The sequence below is a fragment of the Varanus komodoensis genome, unplaced genomic scaffold (genome assembly GCF_004798865.1).
Source record: "Varanus komodoensis strain SLA01 unplaced genomic scaffold, ASM479886v1 scaffold3, whole genome shotgun sequence".
Taxonomy (NCBI): domain Eukaryota; kingdom Metazoa; phylum Chordata; class Lepidosauria; order Squamata; family Varanidae; genus Varanus; species Varanus komodoensis.
Genome location: NW_025335761.1, coordinates 18,287,375 through 18,306,630, shown reverse-complemented (window position 1 = coordinate 18,306,630; position 19,256 = coordinate 18,287,375). Strand labels below are relative to the sequence as shown.

At 41.8% G+C, this 19,256-nt stretch overlaps 1 protein-coding gene across 7 annotated transcripts in view; it reads right to left on the bottom strand.

Annotated features, from left to right (window-relative positions):
- Positions 1–19,049, bottom strand: part of PTGR2 (prostaglandin reductase 2) — a 41,517-nt gene extending 22,468 nt beyond the window's left edge. Inside the window, exons 1-10 of one of the 7 annotated variants that reach the window (XM_044435783.1) lie at positions 18,469–18,784; positions 14,908–14,987; positions 14,299–14,473; positions 13,964–14,082; positions 11,883–12,074; positions 10,503–10,673; positions 6,718–6,927; positions 4,805–4,926; positions 2,316–2,403; positions 2,001–2,040 (exon numbers count right to left, since the gene is read on the bottom strand). In XM_044435783.1, the coding sequence (XP_044291718.1) occupies positions 2,001–2,040; positions 2,316–2,403; positions 4,805–4,926; positions 6,718–6,927; positions 10,503–10,673; positions 11,883–12,074; positions 13,964–14,082; positions 14,299–14,350 (994 nt within the window). In that variant the 5' untranslated portion in view covers positions 14,351–14,473; positions 14,908–14,987; positions 18,469–18,784. The other 6 variants (XM_044435780.1, XM_044435781.1, XM_044435784.1 and 3 more) reach the window with 6 other exon arrangements.
- Positions 19,050–19,256: the final 207 nt, after the last annotated feature.

The window sequence follows — 19,256 nt, the reverse complement described above, 5'->3', positions numbered from 1 at the left end:
TATGATTTGACAGTACATAGTAAGAACAAAAAATGAGTGCATAGATGAAGCTGCTAAAAGAGTTTTGAGTTAGGTATCATCAATATACTGATGATTCCAAACTCTGTATTTCTTTATCTGTGCTGCCCTAAATTTGTATCTGGGATTTATTGGCCAGAAGATAAGGATCAACCAGTCTTCCCCATCCCATTACCCTCAAGATGTTTTAAATGGGCTCATAAGAGTTGAGATCCAAAACAGAACAAGAAAAGCTAGGTTAAATAAACTGCTACAATGTAAGTAGATAACTCAAATTCTCTTGGGGTTGTTAATACCTACCTGGAAACAAGTTGAGAGTCTAAATCCTAAACAGAGCCTTCTGCTCAAACTCAGTTCTTTTTAATTTAATTGCCAACAGGATCAAATCCTCTGAATTGCTACATTTTGTCTGTTGTGTCTTTCAATTAGCTGTACATTTGACAAGTGTATTGCATTTACATTAGTGCTCTTGAGCAGCTAATATATTAAATACAATACAGTAAACCCCAATTCCCACTGTTTCAGTTGCCATGGTTTCACTTAAGCATGGTTCAAAAGCCAAGACCTGACATGGCAGAGTGCAGGCCACTCCAGGGGCGCATGTGCTGCATCCCATCACAAGCCTTGTGTATGGCTACACGGCCGGCCTCAAATCTAGCACCCTCCACGCCCTTGCTAGGAAGAGGAGGAGCATGCACTTTGCAGGGCTGGCCATGGCACTGGCTGGGAAGGAAAGCATTCCCAATGCACCTGTCTGTTCCCTCTTGCCCACCCCACCATGCCCAATCACAGCAAAGTAGGCTGCAAAACTCCAATAGTGTTACTGCTATCCGTGGTTTCAGGCACCTGCTGGGGTGCTTGGAACCTAACCTCCATAGATATGGGGATTCTACTGCATATATTATTCACAGCATTATATATAATATAAATATGGCATATTTATATCATATAATTATTTATATAATTACCATATATTAAATATATGTCTTACAGGAGGGGACACGCTGGACATATAAATAATACACAACCCAATCTAACCACTTTGCTATTAAAATCCTGCCTACCAACTATCTCAAATCCCTTTTTTACCATCTTGCATACTGACAGAAAATTGTTATAGATTTCATCATTTCATAGACTGAACTTTATGATAGCAGGGCACACCACCAGTCAAAAAATGACTAAAAACTAAAAATCCTTTGTATTATCTTGCAAAAGGTTGATCAAATTTGGTAGAAGGCAGGCATATCAGTCTACAAAAAGGTCAAGACAGAACAGATGGATTATAGCAGCAGTTGATGATGCACCTTTTGTTCAGTTAGGGGCTCACTTATACAGATGCACATTCATCCAGAACAAAGAACTGCAAACAAAACAAAACTCTAAACAAACAAACTCTGCCAGACTATTATTTCTTTTTGGGCTTCTGAAAACTAAAGATAATTTGCATTGCTTGTTGAAATTATTATAATAGCTGCTTTGAGTTTTCTAATGGGTTTCTAATTGGATTTTTAAAAGTTCCCACAGATATATATTCTGTGGAAGCAAACTCAGTTTAAATTGATAGTCCTACTTGATTAAGAAATAGGTATCATTCCATAGCTTTGCTGTACATAGGTAACCCATTTACACCAGTTCCAATTCTTGTTCATCCAATCCTGTATTGCCACTTATGAATGACAATGGCTCTGCATCATCACGTGGTACCCAGTCTTTCCAATGAAAGATTGAACTTTGGACTTCTACATGCAAACAAGCTATTATGAGCAATGTTACTTCCATTTGCACAATGGGAAATTGTATGCATGTCCCCAGCCCCAAAATGCTGCAGTCTCTTCTGGAGAATGCTCAACCTTCTGGAGCAGATTTGGAGGGAGTGCTGCTGGGAGCTGAAAGGGGAAGGGATAAACCAGTCTGCTAACAGTATTCTGCCACTGAGGTATAGTCTCTTTTTGCCCTGTGAAGAAGGGACAATAACTTACCTCCAATGTTTTCCAAGCCTTCCATCACAGTCTCTTTAGCCTGTTAAAAAAATATGTATGTAAGATGTTTGTTCTATTTTATTTCCCATCCATTCTTAAAACACTGAGGAATGAAATATTGAAGGATGTTATCCTGACATCAGTCATTCTCTGGGTCAGATTATTATATTGTCTAAAGAGGGTTCTGTGCTCTTTGCTGACATGATAAAGTTAGCTGTTCACAGTGGTAACCAACCAGAATAAATGTAAAAAGAGAATTTTCATGAAATGAATTATTGCTACATTCCATGAGCATTTCCCAGATTTTTGTCATACCTTCAGTTTTCCCTCTTTGATCCACTGACAGAGCAGCATAGTACTAGTTGCCCATTTGTCCATGTAGTTCATTACTAAAAACCTTTCCCTGTGAAAGAGTGAACATTGCTTTCATTATTAATAATATTTTATATTGCCTTTCTACAAAAATTGCCAAGGCAGTATACCACAAGTCCAAATGAAACAGTAATACTGTAAATAAAAAACAATAAAAGCATTTATAACATTAAAGACAACATGAAAGACAGTAAAAACAATTCAAAAAGCCAGAATGAAAAGAGGCATCAACCACTTCTCCAACAACTGAGAAAGTGGGAGCCAAACAGAATTGTGATGGAACACATGTCAAAATTTGGAAATGACACAAGAGTCCAAAACAGGCTTCTCCTGTGGATCTTAATCCCCGGATTGGTTACAGGTAATCTATAACATAGCTAGGCCCAAGGCCCTTTAGGGCTTTGAAGGTTAAACCCAACACCTTGAATTGAACTTGGAAAACAATTAGTAACCAGTGCAGATCTATGAATATTGACTGACTGATTAGCAGCCTGGGTATCCCGTTTTGCTTCAAGGACAGTCCCATGAACCAGAATAGTGATGCTGCTGAAACGTTAGTGTAGTGAGTGGAGCCAATCACCCCCCTCAGCAGGTATCCCAGGCTCAGCAGGACTGGGATTCTGGAGGGGAATGGGCCCTTGAGGCTGAGGTGGGAGTTTTGGAAAACGAGGCAAATGCTCAGGCTTTTGAAGCACCCTCAAGGTCACTGCCCACAGATTCCTGGGCCAACCAGGAGAGTGGGAATGTTTTGGAAGGGGCAGGAGAGGAGAAGGACAAGCCTTTGCCTTGCTCAGTCCGTAAGTCCATGACAAGGTGTCAGGAGAAGCGAGCTGCCCAGTAAGAGGGCTTGTGCTGCTCTCACAGGCTGGCTTTTCAACACTGGGAGGCACTCTTTGGGTGGAGCCCCACAGTCACTCAATGGAAAGGGTTCTAGGGAGAAGCCCCAGGTTGGGTTCAACTATCATTCCTGACATGTACAGAGGCATACCTGCCAGCTTACTTTTAGAGTTACTTGGTCTAGTAGCTACAAAGTGCCAATAAAGAACTGCTTGCAAAGAGACTGTTTTGGACCCTTTGGGCAATAAGGGGAAAGCCAGACTTAAGACACTTAGGCAGTGATTCCAGAAGGGCACTTTCAGATTCAATTTAGCACGCAAGCGGGAGCATTGCTATAATTACCAATTTAGGACAGTAATTAGATTTTCTAGCTCAATATATGCATCCTTTAGAGAATATTAGGCATACCTAACTCAAACATAAGTGCCAATGAGTTCAGTGGGGGCTTACTCCCAAGTAGGAGCACTTAGGACTGCAATCTTAGGGTACCAAGCAAATACAGACATTAAACAATCATGTCAGGAGACAAAAATAGAAGGCCAGCATCTTTGAAGTGCACTGAAATAAGAGCACAGTATGCTAACCACTTCCAGGCAGAAGTAACTATACAACATGCACAAACTTTACTTTAAAGGATAAAGGAATGCAGATACTATTGATAAAAAATATTTAAGAATTACATTGTTGATTTAAAGTTCTACAGTGGCATATACAGTGGTATTTTAATAGAATGTGGCATGGCTTTTTTGAAACAATTAGTTCTGTTAAGATGAGGTGCGCTTTTATTGTCTTACTGTTTTATTGTTATTTGATTTTTGTGTTTATATATTGTTTTTACATGGTTTGACTATTGTAACCTACCCAGGGAGCCATGTGGCTAATGGGGTGAGCTAGAAATCAAATTATGAAAATAATTTTAAAATAAAATATATTCTGACAGGGACTTTACAAGGATAAATCTGTGACTGTGGGGTAGCTAAGCAACACTTGAAACCATGTCTACATCTGTGCCAATCAGGAAAGAATTTACATTCATTTAAATTTTACTGTGACTTGTGATTCCCATTCTTTGCTTCTCTAGCAATGCAAAAGTAGAGGGCTCTGAGCAGGAAAGACTTGTTTTACTGTTGCAGTGGAATGGACAGCATTCCTGCTCTATGCCTCGCTTTGGGTCTTATCATACTGCTTTCTACATTCCTGCTCAGTTGCTAGTAAGACGCACTTAAGGCCTCAGAACCTTCTCTAGACAACAGCTCAGTCTTCTACACAGTTGTCAATGAAAAAGAGATTGTCTACCTAATTAGTTTTTTTTCTGTACGTCATATATTTGAAATTCATACTTGGCATGCAAGTGCTAGAAGCACTTTCCATGCATGTATCCACTACCCAAAGCTGCATATTAGCTGCTGCGTATTTGTCCCACACACATTTCCTGCAGAGAGCATGCAAATTATTCTCCCCAGTCTGATCACTATGGGAAACAATATTTCAAGTAAATATTTAGGCAACATTTTGCAAACGATGCATTAGCTACACATCCCTCCCAATGTGTTATCTGTATCCAGGTGCAGGCTAAAATGATTTAGTAGAAATACCTGGTGATATTCCGGGATTTCCTTATTTCTTCTATTGCAGGAGGCAAAGGTGGAGGATAGGGCACATCCTTATTGTACTGGGAGATCTGGCCACATAGAATGATATGGCTATTTGGATTCATCTGTTGGAGACAAAATAGAAAGATTCTATGGTCCTGGCATGAATGTGGAAATGTACATAAGGATAATGTATATTTCATCCCTAAGAATGGGATACTATTTTGCAGAGAATTTGATGGACAGAAAACAGACCTAGTTATTCAACATGCAACTAGTTGGAGAGATGGAATGTTTCAAACAAACAAACTTCAGGCATATAGTTTAAGGGAGTCATAATATTTCAGATCTTATCCCTGAGAACTGCTTTCGGCTGTTTTCTGTCAAGTAACTTTAGTGATCTTACACAACACCTTCAGGTCACACAGTGTAAGACTATAAACCTTAGACCAGCAGTACACAAGGAGTGGAAATGCATTGCCACAGCACACCTCACCCTCTTTCCCCCACTGTGTGCCCTCCTTCCCCTAACATTTGCTGCAAGAACCCACAAGCACCACTCCAGCTGACAACGAACGGATGCAGCGTCAGCAAACATAAGGAGAAGGGGAGGCTCCACAAGAGGAACAGAGGGTGGGCAGCTGCTCTAGAGAACCCGACCAGATGCCTTCTCAGTGGGACAGGGGTGAGGAGAGCAACACAGTTCACAGCTCCTTCTGCTTTGCTGTCTGATGCAGCTGCCTTACCCTGCTTCAAGGAAGGGCCAGCCCTTTGCCTTTGATGTGGGGCAGTCACTGCAGGAACGGAAAGAGAGATGCAGAACTGTGCATTAAGCACTGCATGGAGCCTAGGTTACAGTGCTGGTTGTGGGTGTTCATGTAAGAGCAATGCCTGAAGGATGCTGGCAGTGAAGCAATTTGTCTTGCAGAGAAATGTGTCTGCCACTACTAATCTTCTCAATGAGGAATCCCGATGGGCTTTCAAGGAACCCCAGAACACAGTTTGAAACCTCTTGTAATAGAACATTAAATGGCAAGTGGTTAATTGTGTCAATTAAGAGAACAGTCTAAAGGAACAGTGTGTGTTTATTATGTGTTTTGAAACCAAGCTGAAGAACATTCAGTTCATCTGGCATACATTCTGTTACAAAAACCAGAAAAATGTTCTTTTCTAAATGAAAAATAAATGTGCTCTCTCTCTCTCTCGTTCACTCTCTCATTCTGAGTGTGTGTGTGTGCATGCACACGTATATGCATGCATGCATGTGTGCATGTACATCTATAAAAACATCCTCTACCCAGAACTCTGATTAAGTACATTGAAATTAATAGTCATCACCAGGCCAAGTGACAACCCAGAATGGAGGAAAGCTTCCCTCCAGTTAGGGAAAACAAGCCACAAGAACACTGTGAACTATTACCTGGTGTGTTTTCTATAATTTAATTATAGAAAAATAATAAAATAATGCTGGAGATGAGGATATAATTAATAATATGATTAATGAATTGCACAAGGTCCGGTGAGTGCCCCATGTCACCTGAATGTGCTCTGCAAGATACAAAAGTTACTATATGGAAAGGCATTCTTGAAGATAAGGTTTGAAGGATTATAACTCTCAAATTATATACATAAATGTATATATGAAACAATGCACAATGAGTCTGTCTCCTTAATCCTGTGAAATGGACAGACTGCCACTTGCTGGGTGCAAGGAAAAGAAAAAAGGAAAAGCATCTTGCATGTACTCAGAGGCATTTTACTATATTCTTGCTGGCTATTAAATAACATTTTTGGCTACTAAGTCGAGATTCATCATATCCTTTCATCAGCAAGATAGACTGTGAGTAAAATCCCACTGGCTTGTGCAGTATCTGGAGTAATGAATGGTACATACAGGAAGGATAATATGTACTTACTTGACTTATCACTGCATCACTGGTATCTCCACCAACATTGTCAAAGTACACATCCACTCCAGCTGGACACAGTTCCTGTAGTCGTTGTGCTACATTCTCTTTCTTATAGTTGATAGCAGCATCAAAACCCATTTCCGAGACCAAAATGGTGCATTTTTCGTCTGTGCCACAAATACCAACCACTTTGGAACAGCCTTCCAGGAAACCTATCTTTAGAATCATACAACCATCACAATTGGTCAACTTTTAGCACTATGCAAGAACTTGTCTTGTAGGTTAAAGGCAAATCTTATTTGCCTTCCTTGTTCTGTCAGTTGCAAAATAAACATGGTTTGTAACTCCTTCATGCTCCCTGTGGATCAAGTGAAACATGCAGTACAGTTTGCCTTGACATTATTTTTTCTTCCGTAACTAGTCAGTATAGTGTAGGGTGATCAGAAAGAATTTTGTAAACCTTGGCACTGGAGAAAGAGTTTTCTAAACCTTTTGTCCCAATCACAGCCCTAGCTGGGACACAGGTGTGTCTATCTGCAGTGAGAGGAAAATGCCAATTGGAGCTTTACAAACAGCAGCTGCAGCAGGGGCTGATTCTAATCAGGACAACCATAGGACAAAACCTAATGTCCCTCAATCCCTCTGCAGCTCACCCACTCCCAAGAAAGAAATAGGGCAGAAAGATAGCTCACTTACAAAGGACAGTCCTCTGTTTTGGAGGGCTGTTGGAGAACAATCATAGAAACACGGAAACAGAGCAAGTCAGAAGGGGCCTTCCAGGCCATCTAGTCTGATCCCTGGCTCCAGCTACCTCCACTCATTGCATGCCCACCATATGCATGACCAGCCTATCCTTGAACACCCTCACCGACAGGGCCTCAAACACCTCCCATGGAAGCCCAAATACTTTATTTTAAGGTATAGTTATTAGATTTTTATCCGGCTCCATTAGATAAACACTCACTACTACAGAAGTGAATAGAAGGTAATTTACTAGATGTTTTGAACTTCAACTGCCAGAATTCATGATACAGGCTTCTGGGAGCTGAAGTACAAAACATCTGGAGATCTACATTCTGTTCACCCCTGAACTGGAAGACATATTCAAATAGAAGACTGTCCTCCAACGACTCTCCAAAATAAAGGACTAGCATCTGTAAAGTAAGATACTTAGCTACCCTCTTTCTTTGGTGAGATGTATTGCATTTCAAATTAAATCATACAAAATATTTCTACATTTCTATCTATAGACAAAAATTAGCATATGCAAATGTCATGCATGTGTGTGGGAATAGTCGCCCCAGAAAGAAAACCAAGGGCAAACTGTGTAATGAATGCCATGCCTGGTTTTACCCATCATTCCACACTTATGCTTATATCCATCCTCATATAGACTTTACAGGATGTTGACAGTCAAGTTAACAGATGAAGCAGATACATGATTATAACAAACAGGAATCTGTACCTCCACTCGTATGAGATGGGGAAGTCTGTTAGACAGCCAGTTGGAGCAGGGGGTCAGACTAGATGGCCCGGGAGACCCCTTCTGATTTACTGTTTCTATGTTTCTCTTTTGTCCCCTCCAGGGCAGTGCTACTATCATCCATATCAATAACCCTTGGCTTGAATAAAAGAACACTTCAGACTTATGATCTGTACATGTGGAGAAGGACAGGCCTCTTTTATTTTTTTCTGCTTCTTAGATTTATATCCCACCTTTTTCTTTTTAAAGAACTCAGAGTGGTTTACATCACTCTCCCACTCCTGCAACTTCCTTTGGTCTCTGTGAATACCAGCTTAGTCTGTACGCCAGACAGACCAGTATGTAAGACCAACCTCTGGTTAGGCAAAATAACTTAACCTCTCCATTTTCCTATTGAGTATATTGATTTAATTATCAGGAGGTGGAAAGTATAGAAATAGACAGTTGCTTGTAAGAATAAAAAGAAACACAGAATTAGATAATTTGAACAGGCTTAGGGAACCTGTGTCCCTCCACATGTTGAACTACAACTCCCATCAACTCTGACCACCCCCCATATTGTTTCCAAAAACATCTGGGGAGCCACAGGTTCTCCAGGCTTGAACTAAAACTTATTTATCAGGATCCTAAGCCCTTTACAGCAACTCATATTTTCAAAGTAACTTGTGCTTTAGGGAGAAAAGATGCCTACCTGGGGTTCCTTAGCTGCAGGGAGCACAAAAGCCAGCAGCACAAAAGACAAAGCAAGATTTCACAATCAAAGTTGTTCTGTGGGCAGCGGGAACCCCCGCACAAAGGTTACAAATTCAGATTGGCCAGTCAAGTCAAACATAAGCCTGAAGGAAGTAGTCTGGATCAGGGAGCTGTATGAGGGCACGTAACCTTGGCCCTTCCACAGATCAGCTCCAGGAATGCTGGTATCACACGGAGATACTGATTTAACATGGTGGCACCTCAAGATGCTAATTGCTTAAACCACTAATTCCACCCTGCCTCATGGGAACAGACCCACAGTGGCTGTGACGTGTTTCAGAAAGAACTGCTGTGACCCACATAAACCAGCACTTCCATGCAGTATCAACCAGGTTACAAGCCTGCAGCCCCATATGCTCCCCTAAGTATCTCACCAGCCACACTTGGCCTTTATTTCTCACATTCGCTCCCTGTCTGCAAGATGGATTTAAAGCAGAGGCAGACCTCAACGGGATGCTTAATGCCTCCACTGATTCTTTTGCGCCCTGCCACTTCTGTTGTGCCAGTGGTGCTCCTGCCAATTTCACTGCACAAGTAGGAGCTAAGGCTTGCACAGCAGATTAGTGCTTCCCAGGGGAAGCCCTGAAATGAGAGGAAATGCTAGTTTTTCAATAGGGACAGACTGGTAGAGCTGCTTTATATGACTTGCCCAGCTCCAGAGAGTAACATCTTAAGACTGTTTTTAGTTGCCCCAGAAATGCTGTATCTTACTTCTGCAAGCTATTGGTCCCACTTGTCGACAGGAATTGGTATTAGGGGATCAGTGCAGGCATGTGCTCCATTCTTTTCTGCCTCAGAATCCTCAGCTTCACTCACCAAGCTCACCTCAGCAAGTGTTCCATGAGCATCTGGCAGGTGTGGCATGTCACAGGTTTCCTCCAACCCTGAACAGGGGTGGGACCTTCCCAGCATGCAGGTGAGAGAAAGCCCTGGATCTGTTTTGGTCCCGCCTCTCCTCTCTGGTTCTGAGCTCAAGAAGGAGTGGCAGTGTCTGGCTTAGCTTTGCACTGCACGAAGGGCAAAAGGCACTGAGCCCACTTGCATCGTGTTAGGAACACAAACTCACCACTCGGTGGAGATTCCTGGACCTGATTATTTACAGGTTTTCTGTTATTAAGATTTGGGTATGGCTAGTAAGTTGGTAGTAAGTTGCAAAAATGCAGGCAATAAAGATATTTTTAATGAACCCTAAAGATTTGGCTGGGGTTTTTTATGTGACAGCTACTACAGCAGTTCTCCACCTAGCACCACTGCGGTAATATGAGAAGCCTGGGGCCCCCTGGAATGAGGCCATGCCACAGGCCTTCTCAGCCTCATTCCCCACGGGTTGGCACCGGCAATGGAAAAGGCCTCAGTGTGGGGTCCGTCTGCGTAGTGCAGAGCTTCCTGCCTTACTCAGTGACGCAGGAAGGAGCGGCACTGTGGGGCTCCCACATCAGAGAATCTTGGGCTGCAGAGATCAAAGTAATCAAACCACTGTGCCAGCAGCTAAAATGACTCATCTCAAAAGGCACAATTTAAGATGCCTTTGTTCACTCCTCTTCCAGCTCCTTACCTGACCAGCCAGAGAGCCGCAGGCTCCAGCAGCCCCACTGACCACCATGGTTTGACTAGCGCCTGGAGACACATGTCCTTTCTCTCTTATTCCTAGCAAAGCTGTTAGCCCAGTCAAGCCAGCTGCACCCAGAAAATGGGAAAGGTGTCCATCCACAAGCTGTGGGTCAATCTGAACAGAGACACATGGTTTTAGAAGATAGAAATATACCTTGCAGTAAGCATTATCAACCCATCAGAATCCACTCAGATCATTTGCCTCATCTATGTCATTTCAGGCAGATTTATAGCACTGCAGAACATCAAGCAATTGCCTCCAGATTGCCTCCACAATAGCCCTCCGCCTGCTACAACCTCATCCCCAATTTCTCACTTTTGGAAATCCTGCATTATCCGGAACATTTCAATTTTTATTATTAATAATATTATTATTATACCACCCAGTATCTGAAGCTCTCTGGGTGGTTTCCAACAGTTCTTAGCAGTTTTAAAATCAAGAAGCAACTTGTATGCTCTTAGGGTACATTGCTTCAGGGCTTGCCACATGCAAAGTTGCCTCATAGAATACGGGAAGCCATATCATGCTTCCCCTACAAACAAGCCAGAGGTTTGCTCTCCCCCAGATCCTGGCATAATGGAAAAGCAATTATGCCGTGGGAACCCAAGCACAGCAGAGCAAGCTTATACAGGAAGTTTCCCTTATATGGGAAATATGGAAGACCCTGCCAAGGAGTGAATGGCCTTTCTATGATGCTGTGCACCCAGCAGCAGGCCTACAAGAGGACAGGTCCACACACTGCTCTGAGCACATGGACCCCCTGCAAGATGATACTCTCATATATCAATTATTTGTTTTATTTAGCATTTATTCTAGGACACCTTTAAAGGTGCAACCCAAGGTAGTGTACAATAAGTTGCACTCAGAGGGACAAGAATTTTCAAGGAGGGAACAAGTTGCTTTAAATGTCTCATAAGAACATCTGTAGCTCAGCAGTGGAGCTCATGTTTTGCATGCAAAGGGCCCCAGATTCAGCCCTTGGCATCTATATGTACAACTAAGCAAAACTCTGCCTAAAACCCTGAAGAGCCATTGCCAGTGTAGATACCAAGCTAGAAGGACCAACAGTCTGGCTTGGAAAAGCCATTTCCAAAGCTCCAGAGAAGGGAAGGGCAACTTGTGGCTGCCCAGATGGTTTGTCTGACAACTCCGATCAGCTCAAGCCAGTATAGCCAATATTTTTAAGTCACGGGAGCTGTAAGTCGAAATATCTGGAGAGCCACAAGATGCCTACCCCAGCTATAAACCATCCATATTATCTATTTCATCCAGGATGAAAAGGAACAGTTATCAAGATATTTCTATTAACATGCATAGCGATACCTTCTCAAGTTGCTTTCCATCTAGAATGGCCTTTGTCTGCCAGGGCCAGGTGAAGGAAGTTACAAAGTCTCCTGCAGCAAAATGTACATCTTTACTTTCCTCCACAGAACCAATTCCTCCACCAGTGATGACTTCAGACAATTTCCAGGGCTCGAGGTACTCAGAACCAGTGTCTTCATTCATACGACACCTCTGAAAATGAAAATTTCTAGTGAAACAATCCTTTAAAACATTATAATATATACAGTATACTCCCGTGAAGTTGCAGTTCAGCGTTTGCGGCCAGTGCCTTGCCGTGCGGCAGCTTACTCGCAAGGCGATCATTTCCTCCAAGTTTGGATTCGCTTGGAGAAAACAATCTCTGTGTGGGCTCATCCCTGCCCGGCCCACGTCTCCCACCCGCACTGCCTTGGCGGCCGGCACCCATCATCGGCACCAAATCCGTGGTTTTTCACAATTCGCGGGTGCTTTAGGAACATAACCCCCACAAATTTCGGAAGACTACTGTACTTACTTTGAACATCTGTCAAAAACAACATTGTGTCATTTGTAGAAATGTTTGTTTCCTCCCTCCTCTCCACAACAGAATATTTTAATTTTTCCAGAGTAACAATATAATATACATTTTTTAATAATATATAAGATACTCGTATAATAATATATACATTCTGGAATCAGTTTTATAGCACTGAAGAAAATTCTATACTGTTCCTGGTTACGAAATAGTGAAATAATTTGGACTTCTCTACTCTGATGAATTATCTATAAAGAACTATATTCAGCAATCCTGTCCTGAGACACTCTTCTATAGCCAAGCACAATGTCAGAACTCCGTACTTATTAAGGTATTATATGTATATCCCACCTTTCCCCCATTGTGGAACTCAAGGTGGATACATGTGGTTCCCAGGTGGTCTCTCTTCCAAGCTCAAGCCAGTCCCAGACCTGCTAAGCTACCACATGGTGGAAGCCTTATGTGCCTTCAGACCACATTTCAATATTTATCAGTGCACGTCCTTTACACATCAGCCCATGCAAGCATAAGCTTTAATTTATAGGACAGCGAGAAAGTGGGCGACTCTAAAATATTCCCTGTAACTTTCTTACATGAAGTATATTGGAGAAACCACATTTCATGTAATTCTGTACCTATATTTGAGCTCCATGTAGAAACATCACACTGTATTCCTTGCATTTTATGTGTGACCCCAATGTTTTATTGTTTTTATAATTATTAAACTATATTTTAATTTTAAGAACTTAGAAGCAATTTACAACAATTGATTAAAACAGGATTAAGCCAAATATATATTAATATCAACAATTACAATACTGGTTAAAGAAAAGGGTTTTGGTCTGGCACTGAGAAGAATAAAGCGTCAGTGCCAGATGAGCCAATCTGGGGAACATATTCCACAAACAAGTTGCCACCACTGAGAAGATCCTTCTCCTTGTAACAGCCCTCCTCACTTCCTTCTAGGAGGCTCTCAAAGAAAGACCTGTGTAGAAGACCTTAAGGACTTGACAGGCATATATGAGAGGAGGAGTTCCTTTGGATAACCAGGCCCTAAGCTGCTTAGGGCTTTGTATGTCATTGTCAGCACCTTGACAATAAACCCAGACTTCAATTGGTACCCAATGTAGATGGCACAGGACCGGCATTATATGATCATGTCTGCCAGTCAATAGCCTGGCTGCTCTATTTTGTACCAACTGAAGCATGAACCAATTACATATGATAGTACTGATTTGAGCCCTCGTATGTCTACTTCAGAAACGGATGCTGTGGTTACCAAACTGGTTTTTTATGCTCAAGTTTGTGAACACAATTGAGCCACATTTAAGAAATTAAAGAGAAAACTTGGATGTTTATGCACAGGTTTATTGTACATACAGGCTCCAGATCTCAGATGATGACCAGCAACATCTGTGCAGGACAAAGTATCCTCAAATATAAGCAGGACAGAAGCCCTAAGCCAATATTGAACTGGGTTACTTATTAATTTCACATTAGAAGGTATGGCTAGCCAACTGCTCTTTACCAACTTTTCAGGTATTACTGCAAACACATATCCACTTACCATATAGGGGTCCACAGACAGATAAAGTGTATGAACTTTGACTTGACCCTCAGCTATTTTATCTGGTAGGGTAGCCTCCTCCACACGGAAGTTTTCCACAACAGGAACTCCATTGACACCTACAATTAGTCAGATTATGAGTTTAAACTGAAGTGGTTTCTCTCTCAATCTGGGAGTGCAATAGCTAAATCAGAGATTTTGATTTGCCACATCTGAACTCAGACAGCTCACAGACCAATGACCAAACTCCTGCAAAAGTGTCAAATGTCTTCCTTCAGCATCTCCTTTCTGCAAGATCTAGATCTTGATGCCTACCTGATCCAATTCCTCCCTACCTCCTTCTGTTGCATCTCTAGGACCTTCCATCCAACCAGTGTGTTTCTTCATTTTACCACATCCTGCCTGCCCTGTTGCTCACTCCAACCACGAACTGCATTTTTCGTCATCCTATAGGAATAGCTCAGGCCCTTGGTCCCAGGATAGATTATCTCCCATCTTCTTGCCCTGAAACTAGATTATGAGCCTAGATAAATTCTTCAGTCCAGGGGGTCCATTCTTCAGTTTTACTGCTAAACCATTATGTTTAGTCATTGCTACAAATCAAAATGCATATACAAGTGACACCACTCACAACAGCCATTTATTCTTTCAGCCACTTCTTTTTAATGCTTCCCAGATGATACTATTCTTAGAAAAGAGACTACTTGTGTAGGAACAGAACTGGATAAACAGCAAAAAATAATTCTCACCAACACATCTGGTGTAAGAAGACTGCCTGCTGTGTATGTTTTACGGAAGATTTGCAGAAAAGGTATTACCACAAGCTTTTAATATTATCATCAAAGATTATTGCATAAATCTGGCTCCTTCCTGCATTTTCCATATTATACAAACATAACACACACCCCAAAGTCATCATTGCTCACTGACAAGTAGAAACATACCAGGGCGTGAATTCAACACCACTCTTTGTATATTCATTAGCCCTTGAGCTGAAATCCTGCACAAGTGGAAATCAGTTTCCCTGTAAAATAGAAAGTGTTCAACATGGACAAGTTTAGGTAAAAGTTAGGTGAAATGCACCAAATCAAAAGGAGGAGGGATGAAAATTAAGCACCTATCAGTGTTGGATGCTCCCTCTGCACATCGTTGGCACATGAAAATACAGAAAACTCAGCTTTTGGAGTTTTGGCTAAGAACATTCATTAGGGCATGGTATTTTCTCTCAGTCTCTAATACTTGCAGGTATGTTGATGGGTCATAGCTTGGCAGGGACAGAAATGAAGAACAGATTGGAAAAAGCACACAAAGTGGGGAAAACATATGTCCTAAAATCAGGTGTGAGAGGCATTTGGGGGCAGGAGGGGCAACAACAGTCATGTGTCATCCCCCCCCGCCACCCTTGTTCAAAATGATACTGCAACATGTTGCCTAGCAACCGAAGCCTCATGTGTGATCCATTCAGCTGCTGACTGGTACTAGTAAGCATTTTCCCCTGTCCACCCTACCTAGCTTTCTTGTGTATACAAGGTACACAAGCACAGAATAACATTTCCTTGAAATTATTATCATCACTCTGCATTTATATTCCACCTGAAAACAAGAACTCTGAGAGCAAGGTTAGACTAAGAGACAGTGACAGGCCCAAAGTCACCCAGTGGAATTAATGGCCGAATGTGGGATTCCAACCTTTTTATTTGCCCATCAATTTAATACCTACATTAATAATATTAACAAATCAATTATATTTTATACAGTTGCATTTCTTTCTCTTTCTTCCTTTATTTTTGAATTGTTATTGTTGGTTGTAAAATTGCTTTTATTGGATGTTTTAACTGAGTTTTATATTACTGATAGATTTTTTGTAAGCTGTCCTGAGGCTTGGGCAAAGAATGGGTTAGAAATATCTTAAATAAATAAACAAACAAACAAACAAACTCAGATCTCCTTCCCATACAGCACCATTAACTAGTATATCACACTGGCATAGGGTAATGGTTTTCAACCAACCGTTTGTGGGCTGGTGCAGGTCTGTGGGTTATTTCCTGCTGTTAGGGGGTGGGAGGAGCATCCTGCTTGCTGTGAACTGGTGCAGGGGCTAGCTGTGCTCCACCACCTCTTCCTCGGTTGGCATCGTATTTGTGGGAGATACACCAGTGCTTCCAGGGGGGCCAGGAACGGAAGACACAGCTTGATGGGAGCTGCCTCAGAGCCATGCTGCACCAATTTCAATATTTTGCTTTTTTGATGGCATTTGTTGCTCAGTTTCTAGATGTTTTGGAGAATTTTCATTTTTCTGGTATTGTTTGGAAACTAATACACAGAATTATGTACGGAGCTATTATATGTATTGGAGCTCAAAGGATTGTGTCCTAACCAGACCTAGCCACATGTAAATTCCATTAAAATGACTGGCTTTCCCAATGTTAATAAGAGAGACCACTGCTTCTACAAATACCTGCAAATGGGAAAAACTTCTGTCAGTTACCATTACTTTGTGGATTTCAGATACTATACCATTAGCAGCCCAATCCATCCTTGCTGTACTGTGCTGGAGATTCAAGTAGAATGGAAATCTCCTGGATCAATTTATCTGGTTGGGTTGTTATAACCATGTTCCAAGGTAAAACACCATCTCCTCAGACTTCACATGGCATTCTGGCTATCACATGTGTGTTTATTGTAAATCTGATACTTTGAGAACACATCACTGTAAGTGAAATCTTCAGTTTAAAAAAGATAAATTGAATATATCCATTGGTGGCACAGGATCTTTGCAATCCCACCAACTAGTTTTAAGGAGGAGCAAAAGTGACAGGAAAGCAAACTCTGGTCCATTAGCAATACTAAGTGTCATGTAGCATTTAGAGACACAACCTTTTGAAAGCATTATGTTGCTATGTAAAGACCAGGCACTCACCTTTGGATTATGCAAGTTCTATTTCTGCTGATATATGATACTAAAATGGGAACTGCATATATGCTACCCATTACATGGAAATACATGCCATTTTTAATAACAGTTTTCACAGGTTCTGTGAAATATAACACATTCAAATATGCAGAGCTTATCATATTATTTTAATTGATCAGTTAATTAAAGCAGGCCTCCTGAATCTGGAGTTTTGAAAGCTTCCAAGGTTTTTATGCAACCTTAACAGCTGCTTACAGATGACACTTTTATCTCTCTGCTTAATTCACAAAAATTTAGAAGGTCCAGATATGAATACCTTGTATTCATGACCCTCCTGATCTGTTTCTCTTAATCTAGAATCAAAAAATACTATTTTAATTTATTTTTAAAAATCAACATCAGAAGCACTCCTTGGAAAGAATGCCAGTTGATGATTTCAAGGCATGCTCTTTTGCCGATGCATAGCAAAGTAACTTCGTTGTCCCTACCACAAAATAGAGTACTGTGTATCATTTCAGAGAACAAGCAGGACACCATATCAACAAAAACAGCTAAGGAATCATGTTTGCAGTTAATTGTAATTAATATTTAATTAGTTATGAAAAGCTGCAACTTGGAGCCCTTTTCCCTTGGAGCAGCCCTTTCCCTTTTTCAGATAACAGAATTGAAAAGTAGCATTTTTGGAGACATGGGTCTCCAGTGGTAGAAGAGAGTGGGAAGGAACCAAGAATACGAAATAATCTCAGGTAAACCAAATGGAATGTCTGCAAGAAACTTTCCATCCAGAGTCAAGGGGACTGGAACAAGTTTGATTTTGAGGTCCCTGCCACAGCCCCCGAAAAGGACTTGTGTTGAGAATTCCAGTGAGCAATGAAACAAAGCAGTGTCCAACTGTATACACTGCTCTTGCTTTGTGGTTGCAAACTACAACCGCCACAGGGTGTCCGTTCCACATTCATTGCTGAGCTTAGAGTTCCAATATAATATTAGGAAAGACCTTCTTAAAACATACGATTTGCTTTTCCAATCCTAATAGTAGAATTACACTGTACTACAGAATTTGTCTGTGTACAACAGTTCCTTATACCACCTTGCCCAGATTTTTGCTTTTCAGATAGTCTTGGACATTGTTAATCAACTCCCAGCATTCCTGACCTTTGATCATACTAGCTAGAGCTAACGGGTGCCGAAGTCCAAACCCTCTGGAGGTCTCCAGCAGGAGAAAAGCTGCCTAAGATTTACACAGTCTGCACCAACGAATTCTTCCATCTAGGTTTTCATTTCATGTCCTGTCCTCCTTTAATATCTGCGCCACAGGAAATTAGCGGCTGAACATTTTCTCAACGAGAACATACAACGAGAACCCGCGACTATATGGGGGTGAAGGGAAGCTAAAGCACGCCTGAGCTAAAAGTTTTAAGTGCGTATATGACCTGCGACAGACGCTCCGGGGGCTCGCCGGGGTGCTATTGACTAGCCCGCTCCTGCAGCGCAAATGCTCCTGCTCAAGGGGCGCTCGCAGCGGGCTTCTTCCCCGATCCTCGTTTGTCCGATTGCACAGAAATCCGCCGATCACCTAATCAATACTCACGCGGTTCCGACTCTCACACCACGTCTTCAGTGCTCCAAGTTACAGAGTGGCAAAAGGCCTCCAAAAGCTCCCATCGCGCGTGCCAAGAATGTGTCTTAAAAGGGAAACGCACGAATTTGCGGGACCAGTTAAAAGAGTAACGCAAGGGAGACTTTCGGCTTCGACGTCAGCATGTTTCCCCGGCAGTAAGGCCCATTGTCCTCCGTGTAAAGAAAACTTTAATCGGAAGCAATGGATTATTTATTTACTTTTAAGGCTGCAGTCTTTGGCACATTTCCATGAGAGCAGGCTCGGCCTTAAAGCTGAAGTAGGCGCCAAACTACGCTTCGTTGTTTAGTGTTCATGCGATGAGGAAAAGCGCTGCGGCTGCAGCCCTGCACCCGGGAACAACCCACTGGGTTCTTTGGAACTCACGTCTCAGTAAACAAAGGATTGCACAGAGCCTTCAGTGCGAAGTTCTACAAGTTGAACTTTCATCCATTGACTTTCAAGTATTCCAACCCCAAAACCACATACCAGTTTGCTGTCGTTTGCTCAAACATCAGAACAGGGCTTTCCTTAGCTGGGTTGGGCAATTCTGGACCAGCTACAACGATTCGGTAATACTGCAAAACTGGCTGTCGGTAGGTGCCTACAGGAAGTGCTCCACTCCGAGGACAATATTTTTTCTATGGCCAGCCATGCATGGGAGTTAATTCCAGTGGGGTTTTGTTCCCAGGTAAACATGCATATAATCTGGTAAAACAAAGAGACCGAAAAGGAAAAGTTTAGCCTATTTGGATGATACA